At 38.8% G+C, this 14349-nt stretch overlaps 1 protein-coding gene across 1 annotated transcript; it reads left to right on the top strand.

Moving 5' to 3' along the window:
* Positions 1-772: 772 nt before the first annotated feature.
* On the top strand, positions 773-12516 carry LOC137024872 (zinc finger protein 420-like). Its single transcript, XM_067392812.1, has 3 exons — positions 773-822; positions 1451-1571; positions 10118-12516. Exons 2-3 carry the CDS (start codon positions 1502-1504, stop codon positions 11914-11916), a joined length of 1869 nt encoding a protein of 622 aa, XP_067248913.1. The 5' UTR covers positions 773-822; positions 1451-1501; the 3' UTR covers positions 11917-12516.
* Positions 12517-14349: the final 1833 nt, after the last annotated feature.

Raw genomic sequence — 14349 nt, 5'->3', positions numbered from 1 at the left:
ATGCAACACCGATATTGATCCTCGCTCTTTCTCTCCTCTTGTCCCAAACTCTTCTTGGGTCGTTTGGTTGGCCCGTACGCTTACGTTTACGGGAGCTGTCCTTGTCGACAGAACCAGCGGCAGATGGTAAACAGTAATTATGTTCCATAAATAAGTAACACAATCCACCATAAAACGTGCAAGAAGTAAATAAGGAACTGCTTGAAGCAAGCTAGTGGTTTGCTGGACGCTAGACACTACTTCCGCATTGACACTGTTGTCATGTGGTTTCTACGTCAGTAAAGGCGGTAACAAAGGGTAACTGACGTCATTGACAGGTGACTGCACTGCCCCATGTCACTGTTTAGAATGGGAATTTTCTCATGATTTACAAGTAGTTGAAAACATTAGAGATATTGTTAGTAATCAGCTGGACAAAATATATAACACTAGCCTAGTGGTTTTTGGATATTTTACTGTGAATATCTTACAAATTGTACCTTTAAGTCATACACTGTTTTTAACATGTATTTTAAACTTTTAAACCACATTTGTAGCTATTTACATATTTGCATATCATTTATCATTATTATTATATTTTATCATAGCATAATATCTGGTATAAATGGTTTCTGCACCCAAACATTACAGTTTTGCCTATTAGACAGAATCTCTCTCTCTTTCTCTCTCTTTCTTTCTCTCTCTCTCTCTCTCTCTCTCTATATATATATATATATATATATAGACAGCAGCATGTGAACGGGACTTTTATTTTGGTCTAGTGGTGTTATGTCATAAAGCTGCGCCGCTCTCCTGCATCTGTTGTGATTCGGCTGAAGAAAGGTTTGTGTTTTTACGCTTTTAAAGTGTTTAAATTAATACAAACTGTTCAGTCCATTTAATCGTTTCTATAAGCTGCGTACAATAAATTCACCATTATTGAAATTAACGTTGCAATGCTTTATTTAAAATCAATGACCCGAACGTTTGTGGGAGTAAATCCACTCAGGAGTAACAGAAAAGAAGCGTCTCGTTTCGCTCTCTATAACGTGAATCAGTTTATCGGAAACATGAATTCAGGTACTGTGATGAGAGAAAGTGAGTTGTTTGAGACTCCGAGTCAATTGAATCAATTGCTTCGTAAAATGATTCAGTGATTCGAATCACCGCTGCTCAAACAGTGTATGAAGGAGAACAACAAACACCTGTGTGATGACAACTTTTACAAACCAACTGCTATTGTTTTCATTGAAAGTGTAATCTATTTTACATGTGATACAAATTATTGAATGTGAAATATAATTATAATAAATATGAACTTTCTGTGTTAAATTTTAATCAGGTAATTTGAGACTATTAACTTTCACTCTGACTCTCTCACCAGTGCACTGAACTACTGAACTAGAGCTGATTGAGACACCCAGAGATTTGTTTTTCTTTCTGTTAATAATTCTCATCTTTAAACACACAGGAAAAACTCCTGGTGAAGTGGCTGAGATCCACATGACACATTATTATAAAGATGGAGTTTATTAAAGAGGAGATTGAAGAAACATTCAGTGTGAAACAAGAAGAAACTGAGGAACAAACAGGTTGGTTTCATTCTCAAACCTGAACTTAAAACTGATTCCTTATTAAAATGTCCAGCTCTACAGAAATGAATGATATTTTTGTATGTCCTCATCTACCCAGTCTAATCTTAATCATCTACCCAGTCTAATCTTAATCATCATTCTGTATCTGATCCTAATGTAGTTTTTGACAAAAATGTTCAAAATTGTTCAAAATATTGCTTTTAATTAATGAAACTTACCCACATTCAAGTGTTGATAAAAAATAATGCATGAAGCATTAAAGGATTAGTTCACTTTCAAATAAAATTTTCCTGATAATTTACTCACCCCCATGTCATCCAAGATGTTCATGTCTTTCTTTCTTCAGTTGAAAAGAAATTAAGGTTTTTGATGAAAACATTCCAGGATTTTTCTCCTTATAGTGGACTTCAATGGCCTCCAAACGGTTGAAGGTCAAAATTACAGTTTCAGTGCAGCTTCAAAAGGCTTTAAACGATACCAGATGAGGAATACGGGTCTTATCTAGAGAAACGATCTGTCATTTTCTAAAAAAATGTAAACTTTATGCTTTATAAACACAAATGATCGCCTTCCAAGTGCTTCCGCCAAAACCGCACTTTTGTATTCTTCAAAAAGCTTACGCTGTATGTCCTACGCCTTTCCTATTCTACTTACGGAAAAAATGGAACAGGTGCTGCATTCGTTCCGTAAGTTGAATAAACATATTTGTGGATCTCATTCTATTTATTAGTGCATATGATTATTTTTTGTGAATCTCTAAATTTATTTGTGGATCATAATCTATCTCCATATGTTTCATGTGGAAGTCATGCGGGAGGCGCAAGAGGAAGAGGTTGAGATTTGAATGTTGTTACAGTCGCCTGTAAATGGATAACATACAGTTGCGTGTACAAGCTTCAGCTAATTATTGTGCCAAAGAAGAGTGACCAACAGAAACGGGTCTTTCATTCTGGTGCTTGGATGTCGCCCACTGAAGTACAGCTTCACTTGAGTTCAAAACTTTTTAACTCACAAGCAAACGTTTTAGAGTCGCAAACAATGACTGAAGAACAGAGAGCCAATTTGAGCATGCATGAAGAAAACTGCACAAAGAAAAAAACAAAGATTTACTTGCATTGCAAAGAGTTTTGCTATAAATTATTTTTGCAACATGAAATCTTTTGTTTAATTACACTATAATTATTTTTTGCTCTCAAACACTATGGACCCTACCATATACCCGGCGCAATGTGACTCCAAATGCGATGCAAGTGTTTTTTGCTAGTTTCAGCCGGATGCAGTTAACATTTCACATCCAGCATCCACATTGTTTAAATAGCAAATGCACTTGCGCCCATCTGTTCACCCATGGGCATATTGGTCTGAAAACGAGGTATGTTCAGGTGCATTGTTGGCATTTTGCTATTTTGAGGTAACTGAAAATGACCAAGAAAAGCCTGGTCTAAAGTCAATGGCGCAGAATTATAGTTATTTATTTTTCTTATTTAAAGCGCACATTAGTAATGAGTGCTTATTACAGACACAGCAGCACACAAACATGCCAAATATTAAAAATTAAAGGATTACAATTTAAAAGTTTATTATTGTGTACATACCTACATGTCATAATGGATTGTCATTTCATGTATCAGAATAACCTATTTGCCGTAATGATGAATGAAACTATTAATTATTTGACTAATTGTGGCAATACACACGTGTATTTAAACTGACTCATCAGGTTGAGGGTGTCTATAAATAGTATCTGCCATGGTGCAAGCTTTTAAAAGGAATGGGAGATGAGACTCTGATTGGTCTATTGCACCCCAAAACACACCCATGAATCTAGTATTAAAGGTGCCCTGGAATTTAAAATTGAATTTACCTCGGCATAGTTAAATAATTAGAGTTCAGTACATGGAAATGACATACAGTGAGTCTCAAACACCATTGTTTCCTCCTTCTTATGTAAATTTGATTTGTGCAAAAGACCTCTGAAGAACAGGCGAATCTCAACATAACATCGACTGTGACGCAACAGTTGGGATCATTAATATTTACGCCCCTAATATTTGCATATGCCAGCCCTTGTTCAAGGCATTAGACAAGGCAGTATTAACATCTGGAGCAGCACAGCCAAATCATCAGCCGTTGTGCAGGTCAGCAAGCAAGGACAATAGCGAAAAATGGGTGATAGATCGATAATAACTGTCCATGATCCATGATATCATGATATATTTAGTGATATTTGTAATTTGTCTTTCTAAATGTTTCATTATCATGTTGCTAATGTACTGTTAAATGGGGTTAAGGTTACCATTGTTTCTTAATGTATTCACGGAGACCTGATCCATGTCGGTTTTTTTTTTTTTTTTCATTTTTTAACGCTTGCAGTCTGTATAATTCATAAACACAACTTCATTCTTTATAAATTCTCTCCAACAGTGAATGTTAGCTTTAGAACATGAGCTTGGAAAAACAAGATGGCGCCAGTGTGTGTGGCTTGCCGTCTGTCACTGTCATTGCCGTGTGTGTTGTTGCTGTTTGTTTTACTTTTTGCCCGGGATGTTGACTCTCTACTGGTGTATGATCGCCAAACACTGTTGGATTTGCGATTTTCTGTCGAAAATATAGTAAAATTGGATGGTGGTGGACGTGAAACTTTGCCCCCGCTCCTGGCGAGGCTCCCGTCTCACCTTTGGCGCGCCCCGGCTCCATCTTTTAGGCGTGTCCGCCGACGAAAGCGCACCCGCCGCCGGGGAAAAGGCAGCGGCCGGTTGGTGAGGTTGAAGGCCCGTCTTGCATGTTGTTCTACGCCTTTTTGGACTGAGTTTGGAGTCGTGCCTAGCCTCGTTATTTCTCGACGCTCGCTGGACCCTGTCGACGCCTGGATAATATAACTCCGTTGGCGCGGAGTGAATCACAGCAACTTGCGGTCTCTGTGTCGGGTTTCACGAACATTCAGCGCCGCGGACCCGCTGGTTCCTGCCAGGTTTGGGCTGGTAAATGCTAGATCTCTAGCAAATAAGACTTTTGTATTAAAGGATTTTTTCACGTCCCGAGGATTGGATTTCCTCTGTGTAACTGAGACATGGCTGAGTGATGGTGAGTCTAGCGCTTTCACTGAATTTCGACATCATGATTGCTGCTACTTTAACTCCCCGCGAAAATCTGGCCGAGGAGGAATAGCGACTGTATATAAGAGTCATTATAAATGTAAGCAGATATTGCTGTCATCTGTTTTCAGCAGCTTTGAACTGAGTTTATTTGAGATAGGTCGCTCTCACACAGTGTTGTGTGCTGTGGTCTATCGGCCCCCCAAGTACAATAAGGACTTTTTAAATGACTTTTCTGATTTTTTTTGGCTGAAATCATGCCTAAATATGATCGTGTTCTTATTGTTGGGGATTTTAATGTTCACGTGTGCTGTCCTGATAAGCCAATGGCAAAGGGTTTTTTAAACCTCATTGACTCTTTTAATCTTGTGCAATCGGTGTCTGGACCCACACAAGAACATGGACATACACTTGATCTTGTTTTATCATATGGTTTGCCTGTTCTTAATCTAGAGATCTGTGATGCCGTGTTTTCTGACCATATGCCTGTTTTATTTGAGACTGTTCTTGCCGGTCATACAGTTAAACCTCGCGCTGCTGCACGGCGCTGTCGTATGATTAACCCTTCCACTGCTGTTCAGTTCTCGGTTGCTTTCAGACAGAACTCCATTACTCCTGAGTCTGTATTGCACACTGATGAGCTTAGCTCATGGTTTTACTCCACCTGCCAAACTGTTTTAGACACTGTGGCTCCATTAAAATCCAGGCAGCCTAAAACTAAATCTGAGCCCTGGTTAAATGAAATGACTCATGCTGCCAGACGTGAGTGCCGTAGAGCCGAGCGCAAGTGGAAGAAGGACAAACTGCAGGTGTCTCTTCAAATGTTAAGGGTTTGCTGGCATCACTATCAGGAAACTGTGAAAGATGCAAAAAGAAAACATTTCTCAGATATTATTCTGGCAAATTGTCACAAGCCTCGTGTTTTGTTTAACACCATTGACTCACTTTTAAATGCCCCGCAGAATGCTTGTATGGAGGCATCGCCTGCTATGTGTGAAAACTTTCTTTCTTTTTTTATTGATAAGGTCACTTCTATCAGGTCTCAAATTGTACCTTTAGCTCCAGACCCTTCAATCTCTGTCTCCTGCTCGGCTGTCTTTGATCATTTTGAGCCGGTGACTTTTTCCTCTTTAGAGGAGGTTGTTGGTCAGTTGAAGCCCTCGGGTTCTCCAAATGATGCTGTCCCCCCTCGATTATTTAAGGAGGTTTTCCCCACTATAGGACCATCTGTTGTTGCAGTTATAAATAGTAGTTTGACCTCGGGTGTGGTTCCTGAAATTTTAAAACATGCAGTAGTTCAACCTCTGATTAAAAAACCTACTCTAGATCCGTCAGTTCTTGCTAATTTTAGGCCCATTTCCAAATTGCCTTTCCTTTCAAAAATCCTGGAGAAGATTGTGTACAGTCAATTATTGGCCTTTTTGGAAGAACATAACATATTAGAGGTTTTCCAGTATGGTTTTAAAATCTTGCACAGCACTGAAACTGCTCTTTTTTTAGTTTTTAATGATATCTTTTTAGCCACTGACTCTGGTGACTGTGTTATCCTTGTGCTTTTAAATCTAACTGCTGCATTTGATACAGTGGATCATGAAATATTGATTTCACGTTTAAGGCAGTGGGTGGGCATCAGTGGCATAGCACTGGAGTGGTTTAAGTCATACTTATCGGATCGAACTTTTTGTGTTAGCTTAGGTGACTCTGTATCCTCCTCTGCTCCTTTTTTGTGTGGGGTCCCACAGGGCTCAGTCCTCGGCCCTCTACTTTTCTCTCTGTATTTGCTCCCACTTGGTTCCATACTTAGAAAGTACGGTATTTTATTCCACTGTTATGCAGATGACAGTCAGATTTATGTACCTCTGAAAAGGAATAATGATAACTCTGTTGGACAATTACTCGACTGTCTCAATGGCATAAAGGCCTGGATGGCTCTGAACTTTTTAAATTTTAATGATAAAAAAACCAGAAGTGATGGTTTTTGGAGGCACCGCTGCGACCCCGCCTGTAGATCTGGGCTCCTTGGTACCCTATTAGACGGCTGCATATATGAAAAAAAAACACCTAACCCTAAAAAAATTCTAACAAAAGGTTTCTCAGCTGTTTTTTGTAGTATTAGGTGTCCTTAATAACATACTAAAAGTTTACCAAAGTTTGACCACTAGAAAGGTGTAATTTTCAAGATGGCGTCCAAGATGGGCAGGAAGCCCTTAAAATATCCTAACTCCTTCATTATTTGACCTAGCCAAGTAATCTTGGTGTCTAACCCCATGTTTTCTGGGTCTATGAATCCATTGGACTTGTCTAAATTGCACTGACATGATTACATACTTATGGAATACATAATTTTGTGAGATTACTGTAAGATTATATCTTTTTTTGGGGTGAACCAGCGATGTAAACGATTTAGCCTATGTCATGTAACTCCTACTCAGTACATGTTTTTGGACACACAACCTTTTTTTTGCTAAAACACAGACGTGACATTCAATGTAAAAGTTATTGCACCCAAAAGTAACTTAAATTAGAGTTGTATAACTTTGATCATAAACAACTCTGAATTAGCCCAAACAGAGGCCTGTGTGTGAACCCTCTAAAATGGTCACTCATTTCAATTTGAATAAGGTAATACATATGTAATGCATCCTCTATAGATGTTCTGAGTATAAAGGTGGCATTATACTAAACCCAACAAAACTAAATTCACAATTTTCAACAATTCAGAAGATGGTGGAAGAGAATACTGACATTTGATATTACTTGCCTCATTTAAATGTTGTTGGCAGCACAGTGTATACCATTTTGCGATAACAAAATTCATCCTTGACTACTTAAAATACCCCCCCCCCCCCAACACCCACCCAGATTGCACCCAAATGCAATTTTGACCATGAGTCATGTTGTTGTAAACCAAGAAACTTGCCCCATTTGCAGTAAAAACTTAAGAGATGGCTCTGATGTGGTTGAGGTTCATCAGAAGGGAGCTGATGGAATCAACAATGCAAGTGTACAAAGAGGCGATGACTTACACATTTCCGCTGGTGAAATAGTACACTCAAAATGTCGACAAAAGTATATAAATAAAAAAGACATTAAAATCCAACAAGAGAATAAAGCTGAGCCACCAAAAAGAAGTGCCAGAGTAGCAACTGGTCCTTTCAACAGCCAAACCGATTGTCTTTTCTGTGGGACTACGATAACACATGGAAGTAAAGACACAAGTACTGTTAAGACTGATACGCTTGCAGAGTCCATTCTTGAATGTTGTGACAATCGTGCAGATCAATGGGCTTTCACTGTAAAAGGCAGGATCGAGTATTATGGCCGTGATCTACATGCTGCAGACTGTGTTTACCACCACTTATGCAGTAGTAGTTTTCGTAACGGATATAACATACCAATACAGTTCCAGAAAGACCCAGAGGCAAAGCGCAGAAAGTCTGGCCGGCCCAAAAATGAAGATCAGGAGCAGGCATTCATGAAAGTTTGCTCTTACCTCGAGAGTAATGACGAGGAACAGTTGACAATTACACATCTTCGAGACAAAATGAAGGAATCTCTGACAAACCCAGATTCTGAACCATATGGAAATCAATACCTCAAGAGAAAATTGAGAGAACAGTACCAGGACAATGTACATTTCACTGAAGGGGAAGGCCTCCATGACATAGTGACAATGAGAGAGAAGACATCACAAATACTACGCTCTTATTTCAGTGAACAAGAAAAGGATGAGGAATCCCAGAAACAAGCGATCATTCAAACAGCTGCGCGATTGATCAAAAGTGATATCAAGACCAATGTCACATCTGTTATGGATCAGTATCCGAGCACAAACTCACTTGAGCTTGACTCTGCCCTTTTGTTTGTTCCTGAGACTCTCCGTACACTTTTGAATGGTCTTTTTGTGGGTAAGGAGACAAGCCGAAAGGTTGCAGGAATTGGACAGGCAATTGTGCAGGCAGCACGACCACGTACTGTGGTAGCTCCATTACAACTTGGCCTTGCAGTACAGGCACATCATATGTATCGGTCACAATTTCTGGTGGATACCCTTCATGGACTGGGATTTGCTTCATCATACAAGGAAGTTTTGCGTTTTGAAAAGAATGCAGCAGATTCAGTTGCCCCAGATATGTTAGCGGATGACATAGATGTGCTGGACATGGCACTTCTTTTTGCTGGGGATAATGTTGACCACAACATCCTTACTATTGATGGTAAGGGGACCTTCCACGGAATGGGAATCATAGCAGCAATCACTCCAGCCTTAATATGAGCAAGAATCAGCCTCTCAAAATATTTCATAATGATGGGGGTTCGAGCAACTGGACAATAACCATTCAGATTGTTCACTGCTGTATAACGTGCTCCTCTAGATTGATGTGCTGATTTCCAGTGGTAGCATTCCATTTCATACATTCAAAACAGTCCTGGAGTGCTGATACCACTCCCTTTGGCCAAGTCCTGATCTGTTTCATAGATGTCTTGCTCCTGGTTAGTAGGGGCCTGATTGATGAAATTAGCATAACAGAAAAATGGTCTGAATTTCCAAGGTGGGGATGGGGGTCTGCCCTAAAGGCCTGTTTTATGTTTGTGTAAACCCAATCTAATTTGTTTTCTCCCCTGGTTGCGAAGTTAACATGTTGGTAATAATGCAGTAGTACGGTTCTCAGGTTGCCCTGATGAAAGTGCCCAGTGATAAACACAATGCAGATTAGTGTTTTGCATTGCACTGACAGTTGAGATGTTGAGTGGTTAAATTCAGTCATAAATAATCTATTTTGTTTTCCAAAGAATGGACGTTAGCCAGGTTTGTAGGGGTTAGCCTTTAGTCTGATGATAATCCCTGCATGAGTCTTTTACACAGTTTAGACCACACCCTGCGTCGATCAGTGATGTCAGGCGAGTCTGCTGCTGTGTAGACCTCTGGGTCTTGTCCGAGTCGAATCCCAAGCTCATAGAGTGTTTTGGGTTTCAAAATCATTAAACTGCTAGATAAGTTGCTTGATAAGTAGAATGCATGAAGTCCAAGCAAAGTACAGTGATTGTAGACTACTCTACAGATCAATTAACAAAATGTGCACATTGCTATCAAGAGTCACAGTAGCCACCGCCATTATCATTGTCATTATTTTGCTAAGATACACAATCTGATGGTAAAAGCAGGTAATTTGTAACTTCAACAAGCAGTTTCAATGCAATGATGGGGCTTAAATCCTGATTGAAATTCTTCCCAAAAACTGTTTCTCTGAAAAATAAACAATTAAATGTTAGACATTTTTCTTATATTTAAACGATTAATGGTGTTACATATGTTGGTTATTTTTATATCATTGTTTTGTTTTTCTCTTGTTCCGCTAGATGCTTTACATGAATAATTGTTTTGATGTCTGTTGCTTTGTGCCATAAACTGGTGTTAACTTTTTTTTTTTGTATTTTCCACTTTAGACCTGATGGCACAGAAAGAGGAGACTGAAGTACTAAATGAAGTGGAAGAGAAAGATCAACATAACAATCATCATGATTTCATTACTGAAGAAAAATATTTTAGTTGCTCACAGACCGAAAAGACATTCTCTAGAAAAATGACTGAAAAGACAGGGACTAGAAGTAATTTCATCTGCCAAGAGTGTGGAAATAGTTTCAACAGAAAAGGAAACCTTAAAGCCCACATGAGAATTCATACTGGAGAGAAACCTTACAGATGCCAACAGTGTGGAATAAGTTACACTCTAAAAGGAAGCTTTACCAGGCACATGAAAATTCACACTGAAAAGCCTTACACCTGCCTGCAGTGTGGAAGGAGCTTCAAACAGAAAAGACAATTTAATGATCACATAGGAATTCACTCTGAAGAGAAACCCTACACATGCTCTCAGTGTGGAAAGAGTTTCAGAAAGAAAGCACACTTGAAAGACCACTTGAGAACTCACTCCGGAGAGAAGCCTTACTCCTGCCAACAGTGTGGAATAAGTTTCACTCTGAAAGGAAGCTTTAAGAGGCACATGCAAAATCACACTGAGAAGCCTTATACCTGTCTGCAGTGTGGAAGGAGTTTCAAACAGAAAGGACACTTTGATGACCACATAAGAATTCACTCTGAAGAGAAACCCTACACATGCTCTCAGTGTGGAAAGAGTTTCAAAAAGAAAGGACACTTGAAAGACCACTTGAGAATACACTCTGGAGAAAAGCCTTACACCTGCAAACAGTGTGGAATAAATTTCACTCTGAAAGGAAGTTTTAACAGGCACATGAAAATTCACACTGAGAAGCCTTACACCTGTCCGCAGTGTGGAAGGAGTTTCAAAGAGAAAGGACACTTTGATGACCACATAAGAATTCACTGTGGAGAGAAACCCTACACATGCTCTCAGTGTGGAAAGAGATTCAAAAAGAAAGGACACTTGAAAGACCACTTGAGAATTCACTCTGGAGAGAAGCCTTACACCTGCCAACAATGTGGAAAACGTTTCAGCCAAAAAGGAATCCTTAACAGGCACATGAATATTCACTCTGGAGAGAAGCCTTTCATGTGCCCTCAGTGTGGAAAGAGTTTCAGCGGACATGGAAACTTTTTAGTCCACATGAGAATTCACACTGGAGAGAAGCCTCACAACTGCCAAAAGTGTGGAAAGAGTTTCAGCGGACATGGAAACTTTTTAGTCCACATGAGAATTCACACTGGAGAGAAGCCTTACACCTGCCAAAAATGTGGAATAAGATTCACTCTTAAAGGAAGTCTTAACAGGCACATGAGAAATCACAATGGAGACAAGCCTTACATGTGCCCTCAGTGTGGAAAGAGTTTCAGTGTACATGGAATCCTTTTAGGCCACATGACAATTCACACTGGAGAGAAGCCTTTCACCTGCCAGCAATGTGAAATAAGTTTCACTCTGAAAGGAAGCTTTAACAGGCACATGAAAATTCACACTGAGAAACCTTATACCTGCCCACAGTGTGGAAGGAGTTTCAAACAGAAAGGACACTTTGATGACCACATAAGAATTCACTCTGAAGAGAAACCCTACACATGCTCTCAGTGTGGACAGAGTTTCAAAAAGAAAGCACACTTGAAAGACCACTTGAGAATACACTCTGGAGAAAAGCCTTACAGCTGCCAAAAATGTGGAATAAGTTTCACTCTTAAAGGAAGCCTTAACAGGCACATGAATATTCACAATGAGAAGCCTCAACGCCTGCCCTCAGTGTGGAAAGAGTTTCAAAAAGAAAGGACACTTTAATTACCACTTGAGAATTCACTCTGGAGAGAAGCCTTACACCTGCCAACAATGTGGAAAAAATTTTAGCCAAAAAGGAATCCTAAACAAGCACATGAACATTCACACTGGAAAGTAGCCGTAAATATATGGTCAGTGTGGAAAGAGTTATAAAGAAACCTTAAAGTACCACATGAGCATTTATGTATGAGAGAACCGTTTTATATGTGATCAGAGTGAACACCTTAGGAATCCTATAACAACTCACACCAGAGAGAATCCGTTCATGGGCCATCAATGTGGAAAGACTTGCAGAAACAAAGCAAACCTTGAGGTTCACATAAGGATCCTGATTTACTCAGGCATAGTTGTTTTTTGTTCTTTGTCTAGGGGTTAAAAGAAGTTCAGAATACCTGAGCAGTGACTTGGCAAACATCTCAGGTGGATTTTAGATTAATATGTAAATGTGTGCTTTCAATAAAAAAATTAACTCCATGAGAAAACAGCATTTGTGGAAGCATCTGATCATTGCAATGTGGATTTTTGTACCAGCTCTGCAATTCAGCACTGCAGTCAAGTCATGTTCTGTTTATTTATAAAGTCATTTTGATTTCTTTAAAGCAAGTAGCTGTACAGTATTAAACATGAAAAAAAAACTGTGACTATCACTTTCAATTATAATTACTTCATTTTCTATTATAAAAAGCTCAAAAAAACAACCTATTAACCTTACTGCCAACTGCCCTGCACATCCGGTTAGTGAGGTCTGATCGTGCTCTGACAAAGGAAGTGATGTCTCGCACTCATTGAAGCAAAGCGCGAGAGATCACTTCCGTCATCAGAACGCATTTTCTGAACTCGCCAACCGGATGTGCAGGGCAGTTGGACATAGAGTGGCGTTTTAGAGGTAAAAAATTATATAAATACGGTTTCTCGCACAAACCGATCGTTTTGTGTCTTAGGACATCAATGTGTCGTCACGAGCCGCAGGGTTTAATTTGGATTTGTCTGTGCATGTTTTTTTTTTTACTCTTATAAACGAAGTTCCCATTGACACGCATTATACGGCTGACAGACGGCATCACTTGTGTTCTACTGAAGAAACAAAGTCACCTACATCTTAGATACCCTGGGGGTAAGCAGATAAACATCAAATTTTCATTTTTGGGTGAACTATCCCTTTAAAGGTGGGACGTCCTGTTCTGACACATGGTCACAGGAGCACATGGTTTGAGAAGAAGGCAAGATTATTTGCTTTAGTAATCTTATTTAAAATATGAACTGTACATAAAAAATGTGTAAGAAGGTTTAGAGAAGTCTTTTGTCAGGTTTTATGAAGTTTTATATATATATATATATTTTACATGTTCAGAAACTCGTTGCCTTAGGGCAACGTTGTGCGATAAGGGGTACTTTTCGAGGAGGTTTTGGACAATACCTCACATTGGCAATAATGTATTATAAGAAGGGAAGATGCAGGGTTCCTGGGTTAGCAGGAACACCCAAAGTGATGTGCAAAAAGTGTAACATACACCACTATTTCACAGTAGAGAACAATTGCTTTTTGAAGTTTCGTATGGAGTGAAATCATATTACATGAAGTACATTATTTGACATGACACGCCACATGATACAAACTCATGCATGTATCAAAATCAATATATTAATGTCTTTCAAGTGTTTTTCCCTTTTTACTTAAAGCTGTTGTCCGTAACTTTTTTTTGTGTTCAAAATTTACAAAAATCAATGAGGTGCTAGTGACTGACACTAACTGTCTTTAGCATCCTTTTTAGCCTTCGTTACCAGAGACCCCGGTTTGAATCCCACTCGGAGTGATTCGAGTAGGACTGGTTACATTTGTCCTATTGTGTGTTATTCGCTTTTTTGTTCTTTTTTTAATAAATTAAAAAATAATAATAAAAAATGAAATAACCAAAATATCTATATTTAATATGTCATTATTTTTATCGTTATTTCATTTAAAATTTCACAGACAAGGCTTAAGCTAGTCCTAGAGCTGTTTTAACTGAAAGTAACTTGTACTGGCAGATCTTAAAATATGTCAGTGCCATTGTTTTGTCTCAAGATTCACACCAGTAATGTTTTTATAGTGAACGTTTTTAAAAGCTACTCAAATGTCCTAGTTGAACTAAGGCCTAATCCTGGCTTAGTCTAAGCCCTGTCTGTAAAACCGGGCCCTTATATCTTAGAAAAAGATTTTGGCATATTGCCCAGCCCAAAATGACACATAATATGAACTCTGATTTCTTACACTGTTTTAACATGTATTTTAAAAAATTGTAAATCACATTTGTAACTATTTGCATATTAATATTGTAATATCTGCTATAAATGAACTACACCCAAACATTACAGTTTTGCCTATTAGACAAAATCTCACACTTCATTGTTAGTTATATTCTCTTGAATATACAGAATATAACAGGTGTGTCCAAA

Source organism: Chanodichthys erythropterus, chromosome 8 (genome assembly GCF_024489055.1).
Source record: "Chanodichthys erythropterus isolate Z2021 chromosome 8, ASM2448905v1, whole genome shotgun sequence".
NCBI classification, from domain to species: domain Eukaryota; kingdom Metazoa; phylum Chordata; class Actinopteri; order Cypriniformes; family Xenocyprididae; genus Chanodichthys; species Chanodichthys erythropterus.
Note: the sequence above shows the minus strand (reverse complement) of the source record. Positions and strands in the feature narration are given on the sequence as shown.

Bases quoted from the DNA above. Each gene is read 5' to 3' on its own strand.
- LOC137024872 (XM_067392812.1), top strand. From the start codon at position 1,502: ATGGAGTTTATTAAAGAGGAGATTGAAGAAACATTCAGTGTGAAACAA. The intron at 1,572-10,117 runs GTTGGTTTCATT...TTTCCACTTTAG, and splicing joins AGAAACTGAGGAACAAACAG to ACCTGATGGCACAGAAAGAG.